A 27,400-nucleotide genomic window follows, 5' to 3' on the forward strand; every position below is an offset into this window, starting at 1 on the left:
GCACGTGACTCACACACAATATGGAAAACAAAATATTAACGGCAACGAACGGTATATCGATCAGAAATGGCTGGCTGGTGTAGCACATCTCGGCTGTACTCAGAAAGAAGCAGAAGTCTCCACAGTCCCGTCGGCTAGCACTGCTACCAGGAAGAAAAAGTGCGGACGAGGGCAACCAAGATGATTCGGGGGAGTCGGGGCACCTTCCCTGTAAGGAAAGGCTGAAGAGTCTGGGACTTCTCAGCTGAGAACAGAGACGACTTGGGGGGGGGACTTCCCACTGAAGTGGTACCTATTTATCGACTTGCAATTTCTTGCTTTCGAACTGCTAGGTTGGCAGTATGAGCTAGCTCATAGTTTTTTAGCCTCCGGCTCACACATTTTTGCCTTCGCTCAGGAAGGATGGCTCCAGGGCAAACTAATTGATGCACTAGCCAAATCACTCGCTCACAACTTGAATGCCAGTAGCTCACAGAGTAGGATTTTTGCTCACAAGACTCCACAGCTGAGAGGGAGCACAGGTTGACAAAGATAATTTTTTCTCCCTCTTCAAAATGCCAGAACTTGAGGGCATCCAATGAAGCCGATGGGCAGTAGGATCAGGACAGACAAAAGGAAATACTTCTTTACATGGGGAGTGATTAAAATGTGGGATTCGCTGCCCGAGGATGGAGTGATGGCCACCGGAACAAACAGCTTTAAAAGGGGATTAGATGGATTCATGGAGAAGTCTATCAATGGCTACCAGACATGATGACCAGTGTTCCCTCTAAGCTGAGTTGGTGTGAGCCAGCTCACAGTTTTTTTAGCTTCCGACTCACACATTTTTGTCTTCGCTCAGGAAGGAGGGCTCCAGAGCAAACTAATGTATGCAGTCGTGAAATCGCTCACTCACAACTTTAATGCCAATCGCTCACAAAGTAGAATTTTTGCTCACGAGACTCCACAGCTTAGAGGGAGCATTGCTGCATATCTGTGTCCATCTGTAGTAAAACAGCTGGATTAAAGTCTACTGGTAACCTAGAGTTGAAGCTCCCCTTTTCAGCTCATATCCCAAGATTATGTTGGTCTCTCAAAGGTGCTACTAGACTTGAATGTAGTTCTTTTACTTGGGATTTAGGTGGGTAGCACAGTTCCCCCTAAGCTGCGCTAGGGGGCGCTGGTGCACAATCCTGGGCCAGGTAGACCTGTTCGCCGGAGACCTGGTCTACCCCTGCAGAGGACAACATTTTGTGTAATGAAATTTGGCTTGATTCGGTTTCCTCTTATAATGTTTAAATTATACTCAAAATGCAGTTTAAACATAATTTAAAAGAACTCATTCTGAGATTTTGACATGGTTATGGAAACAATCTTCTTAAAGTAAATTATACTCAAAATGCAGTTTAAACATTCTGAGGTTTTTGCACGGTTACGGAAACAATCTTCTTAAAATAATTTACGCAATAGTCAAATGTAGACTTGCTCACAACTTTAATGCTACTGCCTTTTTTTGTCTTTTGAGGTTGAATTTTGGCTCACAACACTGTGGAGCTTCGAGGGAAGCGTTGATGGTGACTGAGGGGAACCTCAACATACATTTTAAGGCATTAAGCCCTCCAAACCCCAGAGCCAGGAGGCAACATCAGGGGAAGGGCCAGCAACAGGGCAGAGAGGCCGAGGTCCACCTGTGTGAGACAGGATGCCGGACTAGGTGGACCATCGGTCTGCTCCAGTAGGGCCCTTCTGATGTTCTTAAGAAACAGACAATCCCAATTAAACATAAAGAAATCAAATATACAAAGCAAGGACTGTACCAGCTGTATCTACGGAGAAGTCGGATGCTTCTTTATAATCCTCTTCCTCTTTCAATAGACCTTCAACATCCTCCTCCTCCGTCATGGACTTCAACTCAGGGTCCTTATTTCCAATCCTCTGCGCTTGGGACTCTGGAACGTTTTCTCCGCTGGACTCTTCAGTATCTGAATCTTCTACCAATCCTCCTCCCTCCTCTTCACTCGTCTGTCCTTCTCCAGCCGCGTCTTCCATATGCTCTTCAAGAACAGCTTCTCTTTCGTCGCCTGAGCTCATCTCCAGGTCGTCGTCACTGTCAGCAAAAGCGGGCAGCTCTCCTGGAGTCGCTTGTGCCGTTGCTTTTCTAAGGCGCTTGCAAGTTCTCAGAACCAGTTCCTGTCCCAGGAGATCTTGACCGCCTTGTTCTCCACGAGCCTCCTCCTCTTCCTCACTATCACTCTCCTCACCGTTCTCATCCATGGACATTTCTTCCTCTTCCTCCTCCTCCTCGCTTTCCCCATCTTCGCCGTCTTCATCTTCAAACACTGCTTTCCGACGCATCCTCCCGGTGCGCGTGTCCATTTTCTTCTCCTCTTTAGGCACTGTGAACAACCTTCCCAAAGGGGGGGAAATGAAAACAAAGACGAGTCTTAAACTTTCACAACCTACCCAAACCTGCAAGACCGAAGAGAATGCCATAGCACTGATTAGGGAGGTGCATTCAGAATAACTGGGGGGGACACCCAAAATACCTTACTGGTATCACTTACGCTGAATACAGATCAGAGATCTTTACTCGACTACTGGTATAACTGAGCCCGAAAAAAACCAATTTTTTCCCGGCTTTTATTAAGGTGTGTTCAGCTATACTGAGAGCCAGCCCCAGCAGAGGCTGCGCTGAGCTCTCAGATCCATGCCACCCCAGCTGATCCACGGCGCAGCTTGCAAAAGGCATTTACGGGGAACGTGTTCCCTTTAAGTGCCTTCTACAAGCCGCACCGTGTGAGTAAACTCCACTTGGGACTCCATTTGCAAGGCACTCCTTGCAAAAGGCATTTAAATGACTTTTGCAATCGGTGCCACACGAATGGGAGTCCCAAGCAGCCAGTTCACAAGGAAGGTGTTTAAACACCTTCTCTAAGCAGCGAGTTCCCGAAAAATTTTAGGAACCCCAAATATATCCCGAATCCCGATACCATACTGATATTGGGATCTGGGAATATCAGGAAATACCGATATTTTACGGATTCAATATCCCCAAACCAGAAAAGTACCAGGATCATTATTATTTTTTTGCACACCCCTAGCACTGACATGCCGGTCACTGCAGATCGAGAGGGAGAACCCCATTCTGTCATCAGGACAAGGAAGAAGACAATGGGTCTGCTGGATTTATGTGGCTGTAAATCACACCACACCCTGACTTGGATGGGCCAGAATAGCCTGATCTTGGAAAGCAAAGTATTAAGGAAGCCCAGGGTGGCTACGCAGAGGCAGGCAATGGCAAACCGCCGCTGTTCGTCTTTTGCCTCGAAACCCCTACGGGGCCACCATGTCAGCTGCAGTTTGACAGCACTTTCTAGCACCAGCCCGCACCGTTACCGTCTCTCTCCCCACTGGTTTATAAGATTTCCAAAATTCCTTTGACGTGGGCGTTATCGATAACTTATTTGAGAGACTCTCAAACGCAGCCTTCAGCCACGTGTTAACAGATCACAGAAGAGTAGCTCCCTCACGGCAGCCCATGAAAGGTGCCTTTGACTCCTCGGGGTCCGTGGCTGCTGAGATAAGCAAAGAGTAAGGCAAAGGCCTCTCTCTCTCTCTCTCTCACACACACACACGAAGACAAGAGGCCCTCAGTTGATCAGAACACTGAAACTTACGTTTCGTTTTCAACATCCTCAGTTCCTAGTGGCTTGGAATCCATGAAGAGAGAGACCCTGCTGGAAGCCATCTTGGCATCGATGGTGGAGTGTGCGGAGATGAGGCTCTGGACCAGTTCGTGATTTGGCCTTGCTTCCTCCTGACAAACCAAAACCAAAACGGTTTCATCCATTGTTTTCTTCCTGGCTCTCTTGCTGATTCTAAAAGCCCGTGGGCCCCTCTGGAATTCGGACACACAGTGGTGGGCGCAAGCACAAAATGGCTGCCTGAGGCGGTAAAAGCCAGCCACAAAATGGCTGCCGCAGCTTACCTTCAGTCACACAGTGACGATATTGGTGCTGCGGTGGCAGCCGCTGCCAAAGCAATGTTATTAAAAATCTGCACAGCCAATCAAATCTCCAGTGGCCAATCAGAAGTCTTGCTGGGCCAAAGCCCTGCCCTTTATCTAAAAACACTTGGCGGGCGCCAGGAAAGTGCCAGTGGCTGCCATGTCACCCCACGGGCACGGTGCTGAGGAGCCCTGCCGTAAGTTATCAATGGCAATATTACTGTATTGCTCTCATTACTAATGACTGAGACCGCTATTAGATAAATTTGCTTCTTAAAAGCTCAGTGGGGGTACATGAAGGACCTTTATTCTCCCTTTAGCAAATTAAAACACAGACAGATCTTCCCCCTCAGACGTTACAGCCTTCACCAGAGAGCGCCCTCCCCCTACCGCAACAGCTCACAACTTCACATACCAGGCAAGAGCCGGGAAACCAAGCCAAACCTCACTGTCCAGGATGGTGTAGTGGTTGGAGTGTCAGGTTGGGATAAGGGAGACCCTGGTTCGAATCCCCACTCTGCCCTGAAAGCTCGCGTAGTGACCCTGGGCCATTTACACACACTCAGCCTGACCTACCTCACAGGGTTGTTGTGAGGATAAAACAGAGAAGAGGAGAATGATGTAATCCGCTTTGGGTTCCCACTGGGGAGAAAGGCATCGTATATATGAGGTAAATAAATAAGTCAGTGGTCCCAGTGTGGCTGGAGCGCTCTCACAATCTGCACCATGTTTGAAAAAAGACTTCAAAGGGCCAGCGAAATACCTGCTCCAGGGCCTCTGTAACTAAAGCTGTGATTTCCAAGCTGCTTGTCAAGAGTACACTAGCCTGCTGCAAGAAAACCACTTCGGTTCTGGGGGAAAGGAAATTAGCCACTCGTGTGAGCCCAAAGCGTTCGTTCATAGTGTCATGGAATAAGGGCCTGGATCGAGCCTCAGTCGTCCGTTAAACCTGTGATACTTTAATTCCCACAGTAAATTAGCCTCTACAGTTGAATCTTTGGTTCGGTTTCCCAGGAGGCTACAGGACTCTGCTGGTGCTGTGGCCTTCTGGTACCAATAATGCTGCACATGACTTTTGCCTTAGAGGATGCTTATACTTTGCAGAACTTCATGGTGTCACTATCAAAATCAAAATGGATAAGGTATCTGAAACTAGCATTCTGGTCTCTCCTTGACTTTATGAGAACTTCTTGACCCCAGAGATAGAGAGAAGGGGGAGGGCTTTGGGTCAGTAAATCGGGTTAGTTCTAGTTTGGCCTGTGTCACATCTGTGATAGTCCTATGTGATAGATATGTCAGCAACTATAGGTCCAAGAAAGATCTATACCTCTGGTTTACTAATGGTAGGGTCTGGCCATCAACAAGCTCTATGGGAGAAGACCAGAACATTCTGAGTTTTATACAAGGGCACGACTGGCTTTCGAGCAAGGGAAACCTTTACCTTTACCTATACATTCCAGGAGTTGGTGGTGTCACTATCAGAATCAAAATGGACGGGGTATCTCAAGCTCGCTTCCTTGACTCCCTTTGACTTTCTGAGAGCTTCCTGACCCCAGAGACAGACAGAAGGGGGAGGGATCTGGGACACTACGCTGGGTCAGTTCTAGTCTGGCCTTCATCACATTCATGGTAGTCCTACGTGACAGGTACATCAGTAGTACATTAGTAAGTACGTTCACTGTTATAGGTCCAAGAAAGACACATATCTCTGGTTTACTAATGGTAGGGACTGGCCATCAACAGCTCCATGTGAGACCTTGGTGACTAGTCCAGAACATTCTGAGTTTTATAAAGGTAAAGGTTCCCTTGCTCGAAAGCCAGTCGAGTCCGACTCTAGGGTTGCGGTGCACATCTCCGTTTCAAAGCCGAAGAGCCAGCGCTGTCCGAAGACGTTTCCGTGGTGTTGGATCTCCAAGCATCGAGAATAAATCCACGTTTTCAAGGAAAGCAAAATTTATTTCAAAGCGTTGAAGACATACTCAAACACGTTCTTTGTTAGAACTGGGGATACACAGGTAGGTTAAGCATAATAAAGGAAATTCAAACAGATACAGATCCAATGAATAACATTCCCGCTGGCAGGCTAATGAAACGGTTGCGCGCCCAGTCCATGGGAACCAGGCAGAACATCAGACAAAACACAGGTGCAGTTCTCATGAGAAAAGCAATAGGCAAGCATTACAGCATCTTCTCCCCCACACATCCTCCAGTAGTTATCTTATGCATTCCAGCACAGGAGCAGGATGGTAAGGTTCAGCGTCTTAACCACTTGAGCCACCGCAGCTTTTATACAAGTGCTTTATTTTAAGTATTGGGCTCAAATATTCCGTGTTGAATACTGAAATCCTACAAAGTGTTTTGTGTCTTGAATGTGTGTAACGGAATAAATCGACGCACGGTGTAGGAGCCATTGTCTCTATACTGGATGCAGTCCCTTCCCAGTCTCCACCCAACCAATGAAAGTACTCAGGGGAACTGGGATGTGTGTGTGTGACCCAGAAAAAGTCCTGGCTCCTAGAATCCCTCAACACACAGCACTGTCCATTCCCCCTCCTCTGAGGGGCATGTGTCCATCATGTGTTCAAAGGGAGAAGGCTGAGAGAAGGGTGCCCGGTGTGTCTCTGCATGAATCACTGCTCTGACCTTGCCAGCTTCCAAATAGGAGGTGTACACAAAGTGAGTCACACAGACACAGAAAGAACAGGCTCTCCTGAAAGGAGGCCATTCTCATCCTTGCGAGCCTCTACAGGGGTAGACCAGGCCTGCGGAGAACAGGTCTACCTGCCCCAGTCCAATATATTGGCTACGTATATGAGAGAGAGAAGCCTGTCAGCGTGGAATTTTGGTGGCTGAGAGACTGTGTGTGACACCTTGCCAGTTATGTTTACAAGTTCCTTTTTCCAGAAACAGTTCAAGATAACCAGAAACCTATTTTGTTCCTTTATTCGATAAATCAATTTTTGTTTAAACATATCCCAGAAATTAGTACAGTCCTTCCTCAGGGCCGCATAGCCCTTTGAAGTGCCCAGACCCTGGGTCATGCTACCAAAAGAGAGAGATTTGGGATTTTTAATTCCTGGTGGCAGCAGAAAACTACCAAGTTTATATACACAGAGGGTGGTTTAAAGGAAAAACAGTCCCCCCAAATAGCAAGCACGCCACAGGCTAAGCTGCCTTTCTTTCAAGAACGGGCAAGAAACCTAGAAGAAGTGGCTGTTGCACGGAAAGAGGAAAGAATCGAGCCATGGCCAGTGTTCCCTCTAAGCTGAGTCAGTGTGAGCTAGCTCACAGCTTTTTAGCTTCCAGCTCACACGTTTTTGTCTTGGCTCAGAAAGGAAGGCTCCAGAACAAACTAATTTATGCAGTAGCCAAACCACTCGCTCACAACTTTAATGCTAGTAGCTCACAAAATAGGATTTTTGCTAACAAGACTCCACAGCTTAGAGGGAACATTGGCCACGGCCCTTTGCCCTTACCTCTCTCTCTTGCCGGGCATGACTTCCCCCCAGGTCAATGTAGACGGCATCTTTGTCATACACCAAACCTCCGACGCCGGACAGCGGCGCGTAGATGAGCTTCTCCTTCTCGTTCAAGGACCGCTTCTTCTGGTGATCCGGGAGCGCACAGGGGTCTGGCAGGAAAGCCACATCGCTCACAGTGAAGTCCCCAACACCTGGCGGAAGAGAGATGGAAGTCACAAGAGATGCCGGACAAGGGACCGTTAATAAGGGTAGGGCCGGTGGGGGTGCAGTGGGTCGAGTGTCGTATGAGGATCTTGGATGCCCCGGTTCAATTCTCTACTGGGCCATGGAAGCCTGCTGGACCAGTCACACGCTCCCGGCCTAACCTACCTCACAGGGTTGTTGTGAGGACTGAATGAAGGAGAAAAGAGCAAGAGTCCAGTAGCACCTGAAAGACTAACAAAATCCGTGGCAGGGCAGGAGCTTTCGTGAGGAAGTGAGCAGTGACTCGCGAAAGCTGATCCCCTGCCACAAATTTGTAGAGTTTAAGGTGCTACCGGAGTCTTGCTCTTTTCTACTGCTACAGACAGACTAACGCGGCTACCCATCTTGATCTGTCTTCACGGAGGAGAGAAAAAGCAATCTAGGAAGGGCAGGGCATAAATGAAGTTAGTTAATTAATTAATTAACTTAATTTATGCCCTGCCCTTCTTGGTTAGTTAATTAACTAACTAAGTTAGTTAGTTAACTAACTTCATTTATGCCCTGCCCTTCTTAGTTAGTTAATTAATTAACTAACTTCATTTATGCCCTGCCTTTCTTAGATTGCTTTTTCTCTCCTCCGTGAAGACAGATCAAGATGGGCAGCCATGTTAGTCTGTCTGTAGCAGTAGAAAAGAGCAAGACTCATGGTTAATTAATTTAAAGATCCACCTGTGTTCCTGACGAAGTAATTCCTTCACAGCCAATGGGCATTTTGAGTCTGCAACAAAGAGCACACCACATTTAAACTGATCTTCTTTGTGGTTTTGAGAGGCAAAATGCTCTGTAAGTGGTGCTTCCCTTGTTTGACGTTTATTTGTTTTAATGTGTTCCATAATTCTTAATTTCAATGGTCTGGTGTGATTGTTTAAAGCTATACATTGGGAGTACCACCAGACCAATCCTGCTAGCGGCACTTGGCACAGAGAAGCAGGTTTCCACATCTATAGCTGTGGAATCAAATCCCGTGCGCACAGTTCCATGTTTTCATCCTGCTGTGGGCACAGAGCCATTTGGAAAAACTAACCCGGCAGCAAACAGAGGAGCAGATGCCTGGATTCAGTTAACCACACCCCCTCAATCCCTGATTGGCTGGATTGCTTTTTTAAAACCATGTTCCCCACTGGATTAATGCACAGGCATAAAGCATTATTAAGATTTGAGGGTCCCTTTGATAACAACACATACACACATACAGAAAGGAAGGCGCACATCCCACCTGGTATGTGTATCTGGCTTTTGTTTTTCAGGTATGCTCCTCTTAAGTAGCCGTAAAGCGAAACCTTCCTATCACACTTTGGATTAACTCGGACATCTTCTGGGTTAGTCAGATCTTCCATCCTACGGCATAAAGGAAGAGGTTTCAGAGTTAGGGTCTCCAAACGTTTGGGAAGGGCAATGTGGGAAATACCAGGCACACGACATTAACCTGATGTTATAGGCCTCGCTCTCTCTTTCAAGTGCTTCACTTAATCAATTCACATTCTTAAGCTATTCCCCCTTCTTTGCTATTGCAACATTGCTGAATTTTACACTCCTCTCCTCGGCATTTGCCAGGATCGGCACCACACAGGTGCTCAGGGGCGGTGGAAAGTGCCGGCAGGTCACGGCCACTTTATGGCAACCCCTCATGGGGTTTTCGAGGCAAGAGAGGAACAGAGTTGGTTTGCCATTGCCTGCCTCTGCGGGGCAACCCTGGACTTCCTTAGCCAGTTTGGTGTCGTGGTGAAGTGCGCGGACTCTAATCTGGGAGAACTGGGTTTGATTCCCCACTCCTCCACTTGCACCTGGCTGGATGACCTTGGGCAAGCCCTAGTTCTGGCACAGCTGTCCTTGAAAAAGATCGGTTTCTGTCAGAGCTCCCTCAGCCCCACCTCCCTCACAGGAACCTCACAGGGTGTCTGTTGTGGGGAGGGGAAGGGAAAGGAATTTGTAAGCCGCTCTGAGACTCCGAGTGAAGGGCGGGGTATAAATCCCATCTCTTCTTCTCTTCTCTTCTTCTTCTTTTCAACGCAAGAGCTCAACAGAGGTGGTTTGCCATGGCCTGCCTCTGCGTAGCAACCGTGGACTTCCTGGGTGGTCTCCTGGGCCGACCCTGCTTAGCTTCCAAGATTATTATTATTTATTTGATCTGTAGACCGCCCTCCCCTCTGCACAGGGCAGTATACAACACTTCGATAAACATTTCAGTAAAACATACACATTTCAAACAACACAATTTAAAAACAACGGACAATTCTATCAATCTTGCTGATGGCGATTAAAGACCAGTTTATGTCCTTAACCCCGCGGGGAGGAGGGAAGCAGGAAGAGGCCGGGCTGAGTGGAAACCAGGGCTGTCCCAAACCACAGGTAGGGTTGCTACCCCCACTGATGGGGGCGGGGTTTCCCCCCAATTTCAGGGGCCGCAATCCACCACCGGCCAGCAGGGGAGCCCCGTCCCCAAAGAGCCCTGTCCCGCCCTGCAGGCAACATCATCACACCAGGCATGTCGTGCAGGGGACACTCTAGCATTTGGGGGGAAACTCTATGGTCACAGCCTGCCGTGCCCAGTGTGATGACATCACCTCTGGGTGATGTTATCATGGTGCGCGCACCAGACGACTCACGGAGTGAGGCTGAAACTCTCCCCCCCCCCCACAGCAGCAGCCAGGTAAGATCCGGCAACCCTAACCACAGGCCTGGTGGAACATCTCTGTCTTACAGGCCCTGCGGAACTGCACTAGACCCCACAGGGCATGGGTGTCATTTGGCAGAGAGTTCCACCAGGCCGGGGCCAAAGCCAAAAAGGCCCCGGCTCTCATTGCGGACAGCTGGATGTCTTTTGGGCCAGAGATCACCAGAAGGTTTCTCTCCTCAGAGCGTAGTGCACTTCTGGGGGTATACCAGGAGATGTGGTCTTGTAGATATGCTGGCCCCAGACCGTTTAGGGCCTTAAAGGTTGGTAAAGGTTTCCCTTGCTCGAAAGCCAGTCGAATCCGACTCTAGGGTAGCAGTGCTCATCTCTGTTTCAAAGCCGAAGAGCCAGCGCTGTCCAAAGACGTTTCCGTGGTCATGTGGCTGGCATGACTAAACACCAAGGCACATGGAACGCTGTTACCTTCCCACCGAAGTGGTACCTATTTATCTATTTGCAATTCCTTGCTTTCGAACTGCTAGGTTGGCAGGAGCTGGAATGAGAGACGGGAGCTCACTCCGTCATGCGGCACCAAAGGTTGGTGCCAGGACCTTAAAAGTTAGTACCAGAACCACGGCCTTAAAGGTTAGCCCCAGATCTGACAAGATCAGGTTAGCCTGGCCGTCCAGGTCAGGGCACAGCTTACCCATCCCTAAAGGACAAACACAAGCCCCATCATTTGTTGGGCCAAACAACTCCGATCGCCCCAACACTAGAATATCCATCAGCCATTTCTTCAGTGTGAGCTAGGGCATGCTAGTGAGACTCAAAGGCGACTGCGGCGTGCTTTGAAAGCCCGTGTCGTCACACTGGATGCACCCATCACTCTATATACCCCCAGAGGAGCAATCCCACGCAGCTCTGATACCTATCCTGGGCACGCTCCTTAGACTCACCCAAATAGCTTCCTGTGCCAGGGAAAGGACCCCAGATCATAAGTGAGCCTGTGGATTTCTGCTACGGCTACTTCTGCTCTCTCCACTGCTGTTTTATAAAATGTTTTTGTGCTGCGTTTCCACCCAAACAGGGTCCCCAAGGCATTAAAAACATATTTAAAAATTCAAAAAATTAAAAATGACATTTAAAATTTACCCACTGGCAGAAAACATCGATTGTTGCTGTTGTTCTCCAGTCGCACAGTCGAGTCCGACTCTTCGCGACAGAGGGAGACAAATGATTCTCCCTGGGGAGGCACTTCCAAAGTTCTGGTGCAACGACTGAGAAAGCCCTTTCCTGGGTCACTACCTGTCTAGCTTCAGAAGGCGGTGGCAATCGAAGCAAGACCTCTGAAGATGACCGGAGTGGATGTTTTAGGCAGAACTTCCAAAGATCCCAAGGACAAAATAAGGGAAGGGAGTGGAGGGTACTGTGTGGCAAGTAAATGACCCAACGTCCCAGAGAAAGAAAGCAGAACTGGTAGCCTCTGTATGGATGGAGAGGATGAGACTGCACATTTTAAGCCTAAGCAGTTTCGTGATGCTACTTGGCAGCCGGGGGGGGGGGCACTGCCCCCTCTGGAAATCCGGGGAAGGTTTGGGTCCCACTGCCCCCCCCCCATTTATGCCCCTGGATCTAAAGATGCTGGGTTGGCTAAACTGCTTTAAGTCTCGAAAATAGAACTGTTCTACAGCATTGACTCAGCCAGCATCAACTGCCAGAAACATGCAGTCCGTGCTAAAACATTATTTAAAAATCAACTATGGCTGCAGTCACACGGAGCATTAGCCACGCTACAGAGGCGGAAGATAGGCGGATTTTCCGGGCGCGATCACACCGCAACATCTGGGAAGCGTAGAGCTCCCGTGGCGAACCCGAGGCTTCCCGCTGAAGATGCAGAGTTAAAAACTAGTACCTCCGAGGTACTAGTTTCCGGAAAGCGCGGGGCAAGGGCGGGCGCCTGATCGCGTTTCCGGTGGTGGCATCCGGCGCCCGCCCATGTCCCTTCGCAAACAGGGTTTCCCCCCCAAGTCTTCACAAGATGCGCACAAGCACCCAACGGCGCATGCGCACAAAGAGGAAAGCGAAAGTGCCGTTTTGGCTTTAAAAAAATTAAATGTCCCCGTTTGTCACAGCAGCGCCGCCTAGCCATTGCTGGTGTGATCGCGCCGCGCCGCTTCTTTGCTGTGCTGCAGGATTGTCGTGTGATCGCCACCCTCGTTTACCCGCCGGCGCGGAGGGACGGACCTGTGGTGTGCCGCCGGCAGTGTTCCCTCTAAGCTGAGTTAGTGTGAGCTAGCTCACAATATTTTAGACTCTGGCTCACACATTTTTGTCATAGCTCAAGAAGGATGGCTCCAGTGCAAACTAATTTATGCAGTAACCAAATTGCTCACTCACAACCTTAATGCCAGTAGCTCATAAAGTAGAATTTTTGCTCACAAGAGTCTACAGCTTAGAGGGAACATTGGGCCCGCCGGTGCGTCTGATCGCGTAATCGCAGATCAAACTGCGCCGGGGCAATTAGCCACGCCTCCCCAGCCGTGATACCCGGCCCGTGTGACCGGGGCCCAAGTATTGAGGAGCACAGAAGGAAAGCAGAAGAGCAAAGGGGAATTACCTGTCTGCCAGAACGTATGGATGAGACGTCTGCCATGTAAGGGGACGGAATTTCATCACCGAGATGAAGCGCCCCAGGTTGTGGATTTCCTGCTTTTGATATTCTCCATGTACCATGCCAGAGAGATAGAACAGCTTGGCACCCTGGGGGAAAAATCCCCAAATCAAAGGATTAAAAAAGCACAGGTACTTTATGACAACGGAAGCAAAGCATTCCACGTGTTTTCCAGCAAGCCCCCAGCATAGTACAGTGGTTACAGCAGGGGTGCCCAAAGTGGTGGCGATGGGGACCATTGTGCCTACTGACATCTTTCCTGGTGCCTACCAAGTGTTTTATAAAAAGTGGGCAGGGCCAGACGGGCTTTGAGCCAATAAGGCTTCTGACCAGCCACTGGAGATCTGATTGGCTGTGCACGTTCTTAAAAACGTTGTCTTGGCGGCAGCTGCCACCACAGCACAAGAAATCTTCACAAAGTGACCAAAGGTAAGGTGCAGCAGCCATTTTGTGCCTGGCTCCGCCTACCGCAGCAGCCATTTTGTGTCTGTGCCACCTCAGTATTCCAAAAGTGCCTCCAGCCTCAAAAAAGGTTGGGGACCCCTGGGTTAGAGGTTTTAGAGTGTTGGGCTATGAGCCGAGCCCCCCCCCCCAGTTTGAAACCCAGCCTGCACAGCCAATCGAAACCCTTGATGAGCAAAGGTCCTATCTAGTCTTACCCACTTCCTAAAAACATTTGCCAGGTGTCAGGAAGACACGTTGAGGGTGTCATAGCACCTATGGGCACCACCCTGCTCTATAGTCTAACCATAGAGTTTTACCAACATACTAGAACGTCCCCGGCAGCCCCCAGCAATGTGCTGACATCATTTCCGGGCTCACGAGCAGCGACATCAGCATGTTGAGACATGCTTCGGCCAGCTGAGCAGCAGCCAGGAACAGGCCAAGAACCCTAAGCCTATCAGCGACAGTGGTTTACCACACAACTACCGAGCTAAGCTGGTTTTCTTCACTTCTAGGTAACATTTCACAGAGTCTGTCGCTTGTCTCAAGTGACTGAGACAACGTTACCTGATACACTTCTGTCCAGAATCTGTGTTTCAATCTTTTCTTCGTCTTCTTGAGCTGTTTGTTATTCTTCAAGGTATCCAAGTGCGTAAGCACGCCCATGATTTTCGGAAAGCCGTGTATCTGGCAAATGTTCAGGAACTCAAACGTTTCCATTTCAAATCCGAAACTGGCATCGATGAGCATCAACACCTGAGGGAGAAGAACGGCGGTTGAAAAATAGGCACCTAGCTTACTTTCTGCTGAAATTAACCATTGATTTTCCTTTGGAGAAAGATGCGGCGCTCTGTGCCCTCATCGGGAGACAGAGACGACGAGAAGGCTTTATGAGATTAAGAGAATTGACAAAGAGGGTCAGATGGGTCCAGTTAAGAGGAAACGTACAACAAGCTTGTTTTATTTAAACAGAAAAACAATTCATTAATCACAGTAACACATGTTGAGTTATTTTAAATGTTATACTTCGCTCTTCTTTGAAATTCAGTGGTTTCCAATAAACTACACGTAAAAACTGCCAAACAAGTATAAAGAGAATCAGAACAACTGGACAGTTAAGCAGCTAATGCAACTAAACAGAACAACTAGACAGTTAAGCAGCTAATGAACGCCTTTAAGAGAAAAGTCTTACACAAAGGCATACTTAAAAGGTTGACCCTGCCTTGCCCAAAACACTTTCCAAACCCAATATTAAATATCTAGACCCATAAAACATTGAAGAATAGCAGCATAATAATAAAGCAGCAAGAATAAGCAGCAAGAAACAATAAAAATCCGAATGAAATGCGATTAAAGAGAACAGCGGTAACTAAAATCTCCAAGAGCACCAGTTTCTCATAACAACAAATAAAAGCTTACCAAATGATTTCAATCCTTTTAAGTAATAAAAAAAAATCTTAGCCTGGAACAAAAATAATGGGGATTGTACTCAGCAAGCCTGGGGAAGACAGCTGCACAGCTGTGGCACCGTCACTAAGAAGGCCCTGCCCAGAGCAGCCAGCGGCCTCCATTCAGTTGTGAGAGGCTTCTGGAACAAAGCCACTGGATGAAGATCTTAAGGTAGACTTCAGAGACAGCTCCAAAGGATTTAGGGATTCTAAAGTTTTAAGACCACTATCCTAAGAAGACCACCCCCAATATGAGCATAAGAACATAAGAGACGCCAATTTTGGATCAGGCCAATGGTCCATCCAGTCCAACACTCTGTCACACAGTGGCCAAAAATACCAGGTGCCATCAGGAGGTCCAGCAGTGGGCCCAGGACACTAGAAGCCCTCCCACTACTGCCCCCCGAGTACCAAGAATACAGAGCATCACTTGCCCCAGTCTGTGAGTTCCTATCTATACCTTGTGGCTAATAGCCACTGATGGACCTCTGCTCCATATGTTTATCCAATTCCCTCTTATAAGAACATAAGAGAAGCCAATGTTGGATCAGGCCACTGGCCCATCCAGTCCAACACTCCGTCACACAGTGGCCAAAAATACCAGGTGCCATCAGGAGGTCCAGCAGTGGGGCCAGGACACTAGAAGCCCTCCCACTGTTGACCCCCCCCCCCGAGCACCAAGAATACAGAGCATCCCTTGCCCCAGCCTGAGAATTCCTATCTATACCTTGAGGCTAATAGCCACTGATGGATCTCTGCTCCGTAATTCCCTCTTGAAGCTGTCCATACTTGTACCACTACAAAGTATATCTGAAAAATCCCTTTTCTATACAAAACAAACATTGGTCAAGGCCTTTCCAAATGGCAGGCAGTGCAGTTCTATGTTGGTTTACTCAGGATTCGGTGGGACTTGACTCCCAAATGTGAACGGAAGGGAACGCAGCCTAATGCTACGGCTTTAGAGCTCAATTCTAGTGGAACGATACAAGGATGAACTGTACCCTTTGGTTAATTAAGCATGCCCCACCCCCGCCCCGGAAAATGTGCCTCTCCATACCCAGCCACTCACCAAGTCAGCAACTTTCGCCAGGTCAATCATCGTATTAATGTCACATCCACACTCAATGATGGTCAGCCTACGCTTTTTGCCTGTAAAGAAAGGGGAAGGGCAAAACACGGCAACCTTCAGTATTGTGTTGCAAAGTGTAAACACATTTTCAGGTCGGGGATAGATTTATTTATTAAAATATTAATATCCTGCCTTCTCTCTTGGTTCAAGGCAGCTTACAGGGAAGTGTCCCCAGCTAAAATCAATAAATAGCAAGTCCGATGCTCCCTTCTAAGCTGTGGAGTCTTGTGAGCAAAAATTCTACTTTGCGAGCGACTGGCCTTAAAGTTGTGAGCCAGCGATTTGGCTGCTGCATCAATCAGTTTGCTCTGGAGCCCTCCTTCCTGAGCCGAGACAAAAAAATGTGTGAGCTGGAGGCTAAAAAACTGTGAGCTAGCTCACACTCACTCATCTTAGAGGGAACACTGGTCCCAAGTCTCCCCCCCTTAAAAGATGGCTGCCATTTAGACTCTCTCAGAAACCCTGGGCAACAGGCAGGCCTTGTAGCGCCTCTGGAAGATCACTGAGGAGGGATCCCCCTCTCGCCTCTTCAGAGAGCCCCTTCTGCAGGGCCGGAGCCATGATGGTAAAAGCCCGGGTTCTGGTCAACGCCAGACAGGACACTCTAACTGGTGGGACAGCCAAGAGAGGTTTGCCTGACCACCACGGGGGCTGTCTGACAAACAGAGCTCTAACTCTTGAAAGCTTATACCCCAAACACATTGCTGGTCTCTTAACGTGCCACTGGACTTGATTGCGGGGTGAACAGATCATTCCCATAACTGCTAAACTATTTATTTATAAACTGACATCCAGACCTGCTGCCATATAACAACCTTGTTAGTGAAACAAATTAATTTGTTTTCCTCAATTCCCAGCTAAAATCAAATATATTGAACAGGGCTCATGATAGAAACATTAAAATATTTTGTTATATACAATCCACCCAGCACGTGGGACTCAGCAGAGAAACAGAGACGTTGTCTGATGAACAATGTTTCATCACACAATATTGTGGAGAGCACCTATGTTATATTGAATGTTTTTAAAATGCAGTTTTAATGTTTTATGTATTGGGCATTGGCCCCATCTGTCTGCCATTATTATATACAATCCACCCAGCACATGGGACTCTTAAAAATAACAGAGACATCTGATGAACAATGTCCCTGGTTTGCAGAAAAAGATTTAGCATAACAAAGTCAAGAAGAGACACACAACTTATATCGTTTTATGTGCCATAGCGGCTTTTAAGATGCCTCAAAAGTTCTGGTAATATGGATGACCGCTATGATTTATTTTTAGTTTTAGTTTTACTGGTGGATATTACCTTTGGTATGGACAATAAAGCAACTGGAAAATAATGGGAGAGAACCACTGTACAAATTAAAGGCCCAGTCATCATAACGTTGTTTTTAAAGCAGCACTCATCTTCCTGGAAAGATTGACAAATAAGCTACTCAATCCTGCCAAAACGTAAAAGACACTTTAAAGTGATACTGATTTAGACAGGACAGTTTCCTAAGGACTTCATTCTCTCCTATTAAAAACAACTGTACTTAAAAAGGCTGGATTCTGCACAAATCAGCGACTGATGGATAAAAATCATTTGTTTCTTTTTTCATTCTCCTGTGCCGTTCACTTCCAACACCTTTGTTTCATTTTCAACAAAACTTCTGAGTTAACGTCTCTTCAGAGCTGATCATGCTAATGAGATGCACTTTTGCATGTTCTTTCTTGAGTTAAGGAGAATGGTTGGCTTACAACAGGGCCACCACCCCCCAGCCTTTTTAGCCTGCGGGCACATTTGGAATACTGACACTGCACAGTGGGCACAACAAAACAGCTGCCACGAAACGGCTGCCGCAGGAGATGGGGCCAACCACAAAATGATGGCCACAGGATAACTCCAGTGACACGGTGTAGATCCTTCTGCTGTTGTGAAAGCTGCTGCCAAATCAATATCTAAAAAAAATCTGCTCAGCTAATGAAATCTCCAATAGTCAATCAGAAACCTTGCTGAGCAAAAGCCCTACCCCAGTTCCTAAAAACACTTGACAGGCACCATGGGCACCAAAATAAATAATGATAAACACAGACTAGAGTTGCAAACAAAATCAGAAAACAACCCTGAACATCAGACCCCAAAGTATCAATAGTCAGACAACTTGTATATGCAATGAGGGATGTCTGTTTGAAATGCATCTTTTTAAACAGTAAACAATGTCTGTTTGAAATGGATGCAATGTACAATATACCATAAGAAAATTCCTATTCAACGTCGTTTCCAGATTATTTTCAATGTTTCAAATGGAATTCTTCCTCAGGAAATAGCCTATACAGAGCAGTAACCTTCAAGCTCTTGAGAGTATGTCTATTTTTCAGCAAGAGCAATAACCAATCAGTAGGGCGCAGATCGCAAAAACCTTCCGAAAGTGAATATTACACGAATATCTGGATCCAAACCAATCTATTGGATGTGTACTATTCAATAAAAGATTTGTATTCTATATACACTTATAAACTTAAAAGGTATCTTCAAAGGTACAAGGCCAAGAGAAGCACTAGATTTCCCAACTCAGGCCAAACAGTAACTCCATTCGAACACCACACCAAACATGGTCAAGGACACGCAACTGTGATTTGACAGGATGCGTGAACCGACAATTCATATTTTACTGCTGACCAGTAAAGCAGAATCAGAAACCATGGTTTGAAGTGAGTATAAACTATGTTTGCGAACTAACCGTGCTTTCTCAAAAAGTCTGAATTGACAAACCAAGCTATGGCTAACCAGTGTAGAGAAGCCATTGTTTGTCTGTTGTACATCTGGACACTCCCAACCACGGTTTGGGCTCTAACCGCAGCTAACCCGAACCACAGTTTGGTGTGATGTCCGAACTACAGTTTGGATCAGCTATAAATGCAAACATGCTTCACCATGGGCTCATATCAATTCTTACCTGACACAATTGTGACGGGGCCCCGAATTTCAACCAACTTCTGCCTGGTGGAATTCTTAATGAGACATCTTATCAAGGTGCTCTTCCCTACTTTCGGAGGGCCGACCACCACCACCACGACCGGTGGTGGCTCTAAGGGAGTGCGATCGACCACTGGAATGTGATGCTTTTTTGTCTTCAGATCCTGAGTCCTGTTTTTTAAGAATAAGGAAAGTTATAAACCTGCAATAACTATACAGTGATGCAAAGTTAAACAATGTGCTTGGATTGGGCTGCATGCACAACTCCAACACAAGACAACAGATGATTTTGCAATGAGAGAGTTGGTGGGGCATCATAAGGCAACTTGTCTGTATCCAAGCCCATTACGGTTGCCAACTGTAGGTTGGGAAATCCTTGGAGATTTGGACAGGGGAGGGAGAGCAGAGGGCGCTCAGCAGGGGGGTCTAATGCCATAGAGCCCACCCTCCAAAGCATCCATATTCTCCAGGGAAACTGAGCTCTGTTAAGTCTAGAAATCAGTTACAATTCCAGGAGCTCTCAAGACCCCACCTGGAGGCCGGCAACCATAAAGCCCCCGCAGCAGCTCAAAGCTCACAGCGAGAAGAACCGTATCAATTCATTCATTAAACACGAACATGCCCCGTTCTTTCCTATCACATTTTCCCCCCCGGTGGCTGTACTTTGTTTTGGGTGCCATTTTACAGCACAGAAGGCAGTCTTTAAACCGGGAAGCGCATAAAACCTCACTTCAAATGGAATGAAAAAGGAATCAGCACTGACAGCAGCTGCTGTTCTGCACTGATCGAATCTCACTTTGAAGGAAAAGCGTTCTGTGGAAGGCTGGCCACGTCTCCTCCCGCGTACGAAGAGAAGAACGCCACGCATTCAATCCAGTGATTCACCCGCACCCAAATTCTCTCAGTCACCAGAACGTACGATCTCTTACTACCATCCCTTCATTTCTTGATTCAACCATGGCTCCAACAATTACAGTTTGGTGCAGTGGTTAAGTGCGCAGACTCTGATCTGGGAGAACCGGGTTTGATTCCCCACTCCTCCTCCACTTGCACCTGGCTGGACGACCTTGGGCAAGCCGCAGCTCTGATAAGAGCTGTCCTTGAAAAAGAGCAGTTTCTGTCAAGAGCTCTCTCAGCCCCACCTACCCCACAGGGTGCCTGTTGTGGGGAGGGGAAGGAAAAGGAGTTTGTAAGCCGCTCTGAGACACCTTCGGGTAGTGAAGGGCGGGGTATCAATCCAATCTCTTCTTCTTCTTCTTCTTAAGTGCACGGACTCTAATCTGGGAGAACCGGGTTTGATTCCCCATTCCTCCACTTGCACCTGGCTGGATGACCTTGGGCAAGCCATAGTTCTGTCAGAGGTGTTCTTGAAAAAGAGCAGTTTCTGTCAAGAGCTCTCTCAGCCCCACCTACCTCACAGGGTGTCAGTTGTGGGGAGGGGAAGGGAAAGGAGTTTGTAAGCCGCTCTGAGACTCCTTTGGGTAGTGAAGGGCAGGGTATAAATCCAATCTCTTCTTCTCTTCTACATGAAAATCCCTGACCAGTACTGACAATGCAATCCTATGCAGAGATATGCCAGCCTAAGCCCAGCAAAATCAAGGCGAATGAAAGAACTCTGCGTAGGACGGCACTGTAAGAGAGCTAGTAATTCAATACAGCTTTACAAGTGCTGGGCCTGGACGTGACAAGGCCGGAGTCAAACCCCTGCTTGGCTATGAAGCTTGCTGGATGGCCTCCACCAAAACCTCTCTCCTGGGGTTATAGCGAGGCTACAACGCTATCCTATGCAAAATAAAACACGATAAAGCTTTAATGAACACCGTCTCTGCACACAAGCAAGGAGGTATCTTTCCTACGGGTAAAGGTAAAGGTTCCCTTGCTCGAAAGCCAGTCGAATCCGACTCTAGGGTTGCAGTGCTCATCTCCGTTTCCAAGCCGAAGAGCCAGCGCTGTCCAAAGACGTTTCCGTGGTCACGTGGCCGGCATGACTAAACACCAAGGAGCACGGAACGCTGTTACCTTCCCACCGAAGTGGTACCTATTTATCTACTTGCAGCTTCTTGCTTTTGAACTGCTAGGTTGGCAGGAGCTGGAACTAGAGATGGGAGCTCACTCCGTCATGCGGCACACTCAGGTCTCGAACTGCTGAACTACCGACCTTCCACAGCCTGCAGTTCAGCGTCTTAACCACTTGAGCCACCGCAGCTCAAGTACAGCTCGGGTACAGCTGAATAAAAACAATGCAGTTGCACAAATGCAAGAAGCCAAATCTAGAAACACTGAGATACAAGTGAAATAAAAGTGTATGCTAATAGGGCGGTCATTATCGTTAGTTGAACATCGAGCTGTGCTATACCTTACATGGCGTATCTTGCACAGAAGAGATACCAAATTGGCCCTGACCTGGATAGCTCAGGCAAGCCCGATCTTCTCAGATCTCGGAAGCTAAGCAGGGCCGACTCTGGCAAGTACTTGGATGGAGGACCTCCAAAGGATACCAGAATCAGAGACAGGCTATCAAGTCACTTTTCTGAATGTCCTCCATGCCCCAGTAGGAGTCGCCAGAGGTCACCATGACTTCCAGGCATTAGGGGCACATACACAATGCAAAAACACCAAAAGAAGTAGAGATGCCAAATGATGCCACCGCTTCACTAACACCAGAGACAGGAAATTAGTCCCTCTTCCTGTAAAACACCATCCTTCTTTCTGGAGGATGGTGTTTTTCCCACTTCAGCAAATACTGTGGGAGCAGGTGAATGGGAACCTTGGAAATGGTTCATCGGAGCTGGTTCCTACCATTTCTTTTTGATTTTAGAAACAAAATCAGGAAAAACAGCAGAAAAAGCCGATCTAATTATGTTTAGGCTCACAAAAATGGGGAATAATTGAAAGGTTTCAATGTAGTTATGTGGCTGCAAAAAATATTTATTTATTTACACCATTCGTGCCCCCAATTTCCTCTCCTATGGGAACCCAAAGTGGCTTACAACATTCTCCTTTTCTCCAGTCTATCAGCACAACAGCCCTGTGAGGTAAGCATGTGCAACTTTCCCAAGGCCACCCAGCAAGCTTCTAAGGCAGAGTGGGGATTCGAAACTTGGTCTCCCAGATCCTGGTCCAACCACCTAAACACTACCCCACGTGGGCAACCGATGGCACCTTTTACTTTTCTTTTTTTTTAACTACAGAGAGCCAGCATGGAAACTTGTTAGGTGACCTTGGGTCAGTCACACACTCTTAGCCTGAGGTACTTCAAAGAATTGCTGTGAGAATGACATGGAGGAGAATGATATAAGCCACCATGGTTTCTCATTGGGGAGAAATGCCGGGTATCGATGAATTAAGTACACACATTAAATACATTTTACCATTGATTTCTTGAACCATTCATGTGGTCATTCTACTTCTGGAAATATTCAGCAATGAACAAGGACGTGGACAAATGAGTTTTACCAAAAAAGTAGCCAGGAAAATTGCAGCTACCTCTAAAGGCTAAAATAACGACACTCCCACATATGTTCTTGCAGACCATAGCCCACCCATTAAGATACATTGAGTGGTTTCCCACTTGGCAGAGAAAAACCAACCAGCTGAATATCAACTGAATCAATAGAACGTATTAAGCCATCTTTGATATTATATGTTAACAGCTAGCACTTTAATATATTGTAAGTTAGTTTGAATGAATTGCTATTGAACTGTTTTTATTGTTTTTGTGTTTTTATGATGTTAGCCACCCTGAGCCTCCCTTAGCAGGGAGGGCAGGGTACAAATTAAAGGAAATAAATAAATATGTAGTACATACGACAAAGGGTGTATTTAAAAAAAAAAAATCTCCTGCACAAAGTCAACCCAAGACCCAGCCATTGCATCTGAATCTACAGGCACAAGAAATAGTTCACAAAAAGCTTGTGCTGAAATAAAATTGTATTAATCCTCACGATTAGGTTGTCAACTCCAGCTCTGGAAATACCTGGAGATTTTGAGGGCGGCGCCTAGAGAAGTGGGCTTTGGGGAGGGGGGCTGTGGTAAGGAATAACACCACACAATCCACCTTCCAAAGCAGCCATTTAGGTAGCGATTGAGGCAGTCTGGAAATCAGTTGTAATTCCGGGAGGTCTTCAGCCCCCACTATTTACTTCTTCACCCAGAGAGTGACTAACACATGGAATTCACTGCCACAGGAGGTGGTGGTGGCTACAAGCATGGACGGCTTCAAAAGGGAATTAGATAGGCATATGGAGCAGAGGTCCATCAGTGGCTATTAGCCACAAGGTATAGCTAGGGGCTCTGGGGCAAGTGATGCTCTGTATTCTTGGTGCTTGGGGGGGGGGGCAACAGTGGGAGGGCTTCTAATGTCCTGGCCCCACTGGTGGACCTCCTGATGGCACCTGGTATTTCTGGCCACTGTGTGACACAGAGTGTTGGACTGGATGGGCCATTGGCCTGATCCAACATTGGCGTCTCTTATGTTCTTAAGTTCACCTGGGGGCTGGCAACCCTCGTTATGGTCCCACCAGGTTCCTGGTTTATTTGGGCTGCAACTGACTAACGCGGCGACTTCCCTGGGCAAAGGAGCACAATCTCACGCTATTCACCAGAGGACGCGACTTCCTTTTAGGCCAGTGGTGGCGAACCTATGGCACGGGTGCCAGAGGACGCACTCAGAGCCCTCTCTGTGGGCACGCGTGCCATCGCCCCAGCCAGGCCCAGACCATCTTTAAAGTGTCGAATTCTCTGCCAAATAATTTTAAGTCAATGAAAGCCTTTGGGATTGCTTTCCTGACTTTGTTTGGATCCTCTTAAGTTAATGTCTGAGTTGTTTTTTTCTAAAGTAAAACCTCAGTATTCAGGTTAAATGGCCGTGTTGGCACTTTGCGAAAAATAAGTGGGTTTTGGGCCGCAGTTTGGGCACTCGGTCTCTAAAAGGTTTGCCATTACTGTTCTAGGCCATGAAAAGTTCCCCCACTGCCACATATCAAGTCTCTCTTCAAGAGGCATTTCTTTTTCTCCAGGCGGTTGGCAACCCTACCTCTGGGGCTTTGCCCAGACAAAGCAAGCCACTAAAAACGGAGAGGGAGGGGAATAAACGCCACCCCGTCTCTGCCCTTCGGTGATTTCCTCCCGCACAGCCCGGCCAAAGCGCTCCCCTTACCCGTCCCGTCGCCACCCGCCGCTCAGACAACCATGTGTGCTTGAGTGCGCTCCCTCTTCCTCTACCCTACCGGAAACGGAGGCCGGCGACGTTAGTTCCGCAGAGGGGGAGGAAGACAATAGCTGACGCACTGAAAGGGGTCACCATGGCAACCGCGTCCCGAGGCCTGCGCTTCCTACGAGCGCTTCCGGAGGCCTCGGCTTAGAAGTCGCTTTTAAGCCGAAGGGGGCGCGGAGGGAAACGGGCGGCGGGGGGCGCTGCCTGACTGGCTTTGAGCCGCCCTCTCAGGAGAGCGCAGCGACGACACACCATGCCCGACTGTTCATAAAATGAATAAGGAGTAAAAAGCCCAGCAGTAGCACCTTTAAGACTAACAAACTTTATTGTCGCACAAGCATCTGACCGAAGAGAGCTGTGTTTCTCGAAAGCTTATGCTGCAATGAAGTTTGTTCGTCTTAAAGGTGCTACTGGGATTTTTACTGTTTTGCAGCAACAGAGTAACACGGATAACCCCTCTGGATAAAAGGAATAACGTGCATTAACATAAAAGTCTGCACAAAAAGAAAAGGCACATAATCTGCTCTTCTAACCCGCCTGTTCTGTCGTTCCCCTGGACTGAATCAAGACCTAGGTTTCCTGTCTCATTCCCAATGCTGATTTCTCCACCATGCCTATTACCCCTCTGCACAGCTCACCTAAATGCAATCACGCCTGCTACTGTCACGCACATAATCTGCTCTCCTGACCCACCTGTTCTATCGTTCCCCTGGACTGAATCAAGACCTAGGTTTCCTGTCTCATTCCCAATGCTGATTTCTCCACCATGCCTATTACCCCTCTGCACAGCTCACCTGAATGCAATCACACCTGCTACTGTCATTCACCTGCTGTCGTCATTTGCCTGCTAATGTCATTTGATATCTGAAATCACTCCACTTTCCAAGGTATAGGACAGATGGACCATTCTACCTGTGTCTGAAGAAGTGAGCAGTGACTCATGAAAGCTCATACTTACCACAAACCTTTTTAGTCTTTAAGATGCTACTGGACTCTTGCTCTTTTCTACTCCACCAGACTGTGCGACTGAACAACAACAACAACAACACGTTAAATTCAACTTCAACCTCTTCAACGGATACTGACTTGGGTTTGTTTGGGGTTTTTTTGCAATATTCTGTATACATGCATCATGCATGTGTTTGCACTTATTTATTTATATCCTGCTGTTGCCCTCACATTTGGGCCTCAAAGCAGCTTAGAACGTCTCCTCGGTTTTCTCACGACAACCCTGTGAAGTAGCCCAGGCAGAGAGTTTGTGATGGGCCCACAAGGTCACTCAGAGAGCTTCCAGGGTGGAAGTGGGGATTCGAACTCAGGTTGCTCAAGGTCCCAGTCCACCATTCTGTCCACCCCGGGGCACTCAGATGATCTGAGAAAACAGAGGATTTAGGGCAAAAGCTTAAGTAGAGTTACACCAAGATGGCCACCCTCCAGGCGGCCCCTGGAGACCTCCCACTACTACCGTTGATCAGACAACCAAGATTACTTCCCCTGGAGAAAATGGCTGCTACAGAGAATGGACTAGGGTTGCCAGCAATGCTCCCTCTAAGCCGTGGAGTCTTGTGAACAAAAATTCTACTTTGTGAGTTACTGGCATTAGAGTTGTGAGCAAGTGATTTGGCTACTGCATACATGAGTTGGCTCTGGAGCCATCCTTCCTGAGCTAAGATGAAAATGTGTGAGCCAGAGGCTAAAAAAAACCTGTGCGCTAGCTCACACTAACTCAGCTTAGAGGGAACACCGGTTGCCAGCTCTGGGTTGGGAAACACCTGGGGGGTTTGGGGGTGGAGCCTGTGGAGGGCGGGGTTTGGGGAGGGGCTTCAGTGGGGTATAATGCCATATTTAGGCCACCCTCCAAAAAAATGGCCGTTTTCTCCAGGGAACTGATCTCTGTCACCTGGAGACCAATCGCAATAGCAGGAGATCTCCAGCCACCACCTGGAAGTTGGCGACCCTACCACATTGTGCCCGGCTGAGATTCCCTCCCCAACCTGCCCTCCTCAGGGCCCACCCCCAAAATCTCCAGTTATTTCCTAACCCAGAGATGGCAACACAATGAAACAAAAAGCCTCTCATATATATTTCTAAGGAGCAATATTCCTAAGAAGAAATAGAACAAAAATGCGAATTTTGTTCTGTTGCTTCGGACAGCTATCCACCTGAACCTAAGAAGGTCTATTAGCAAAGAAACCACTCCCAAAAAGTGTAGGATGTATTCAAAAGAAACCTCTTTCAACTCCCTCCAGTGTCCAGAGAATTTTTTTTTTAAAAAAGCTGCAGTGTGGCTGGATTTTATATGAAGTCAAGTTGCTGATCCATCTACAACTGGATATAAATTGCTTTTTAGATACTATCATCATGTGGGCTATTTTTTTTTTAGAAGCAGCGCCCATCTTCATATGATTGTTCCTGGCTTTCCCTGAATAGGGCTGCCAGCCTCCAGGGGGGAACCGGAGATCTCCCAGAATTACAACAGATCCCCAAACTACAGAGATCAGTTCCCCTGGAGAAAATGGCTGCTTTGGAGTGTGGATTCTATGGCATTATATTCTGCTGAGGTTTTGTCCCTCCCCAAACTCCATGCTTCACACCAAAATTTCCAAACCTAGAATTGGCAATCCTAATACAGAGGTCACCAACTTTGTGGATCCTGTGAGAAAAGCAGTCCCCCCATTACATCCAAACAAACGATGACCATATGAATATAGCTTGTTATTGCTGTTTAGTCTTTGCATATGTCAAAACATCTTCATTACGTTGTATGTTAATTTGCTGCTCACCTATGTAGAGGCATCTGCCTATATATATGAACTGTTAACTTCCATTTCAATATATCTGAGGAAGTGTGCGTGCCCACGAAAGTTCATACCTTGAATAAACTTCTGTTCATCTTAAAGGTGACACTGGACTCAAAATTTGATCAGATGAAACATCTGAATTATCACCCTTACAAAGCAATGATCACCCAGCAAAGCTGGAATGTTAAAGGAGAACACAACTTTTTATTTTTAACCTCAAAAACCTAACCAATAGGCTATTAATGTCAGCTTTACTGTCACAGTTAGCATGTAAATTGAACATGAGTGTTATTATATCACGTTACATTTGCACGGAATCTCATTTGCCACTTTAATGCTCATTCCCCCAGTGTGAAGAGATCCTTTTGAAGCTCTTTTGACGTCCCTTTTTGTCTTAACCACCCTA

At 47.4% G+C, this 27,400-nt stretch overlaps 1 protein-coding gene across 1 annotated transcript in view; it reads right to left on the bottom strand.

Moving 5' to 3' along the window:
• Positions 1-24,283, bottom strand: part of BMS1 (BMS1, ribosome biogenesis factor) — a gene marked incomplete at its 3' end in the record, with an annotated part of 54,347 nt that extends 30,064 nt beyond the window's left edge. The window contains exons 1-9 of the mRNA XM_015411447.1: positions 24,207-24,283; positions 18,959-19,149; positions 15,957-16,036; positions 14,007-14,195; positions 12,942-13,084; positions 8,927-9,048; positions 7,462-7,658; positions 3,657-3,796; positions 1,797-2,386 (exon numbers count right to left, since the gene is read on the bottom strand). Of these exons, the coding sequence (XP_015266933.1) occupies positions 1,797-2,386; positions 3,657-3,796; positions 7,462-7,658; positions 8,927-9,048; positions 12,942-13,084; positions 14,007-14,195; positions 15,957-16,036; positions 18,959-19,149; positions 24,207-24,283 (1,729 nt within the window). The remainder of the gene's footprint in view (positions 1-1,796; positions 2,387-3,656; positions 3,797-7,461; positions 7,659-8,926; positions 9,049-12,941; positions 13,085-14,006; positions 14,196-15,956; positions 16,037-18,958; positions 19,150-24,206) is intronic.
• Between the last annotated feature and the right edge of the window lie 3,117 nt (positions 24,284-27,400).

Source organism: Gekko japonicus, unplaced genomic scaffold (assembly GCF_001447785.1).
Source record: "Gekko japonicus isolate JY-2015 unplaced genomic scaffold, Gekko_japonicus_V1.1 scaffold3955, whole genome shotgun sequence".
Taxonomy (NCBI): domain Eukaryota; kingdom Metazoa; phylum Chordata; class Lepidosauria; order Squamata; family Gekkonidae; genus Gekko; species Gekko japonicus.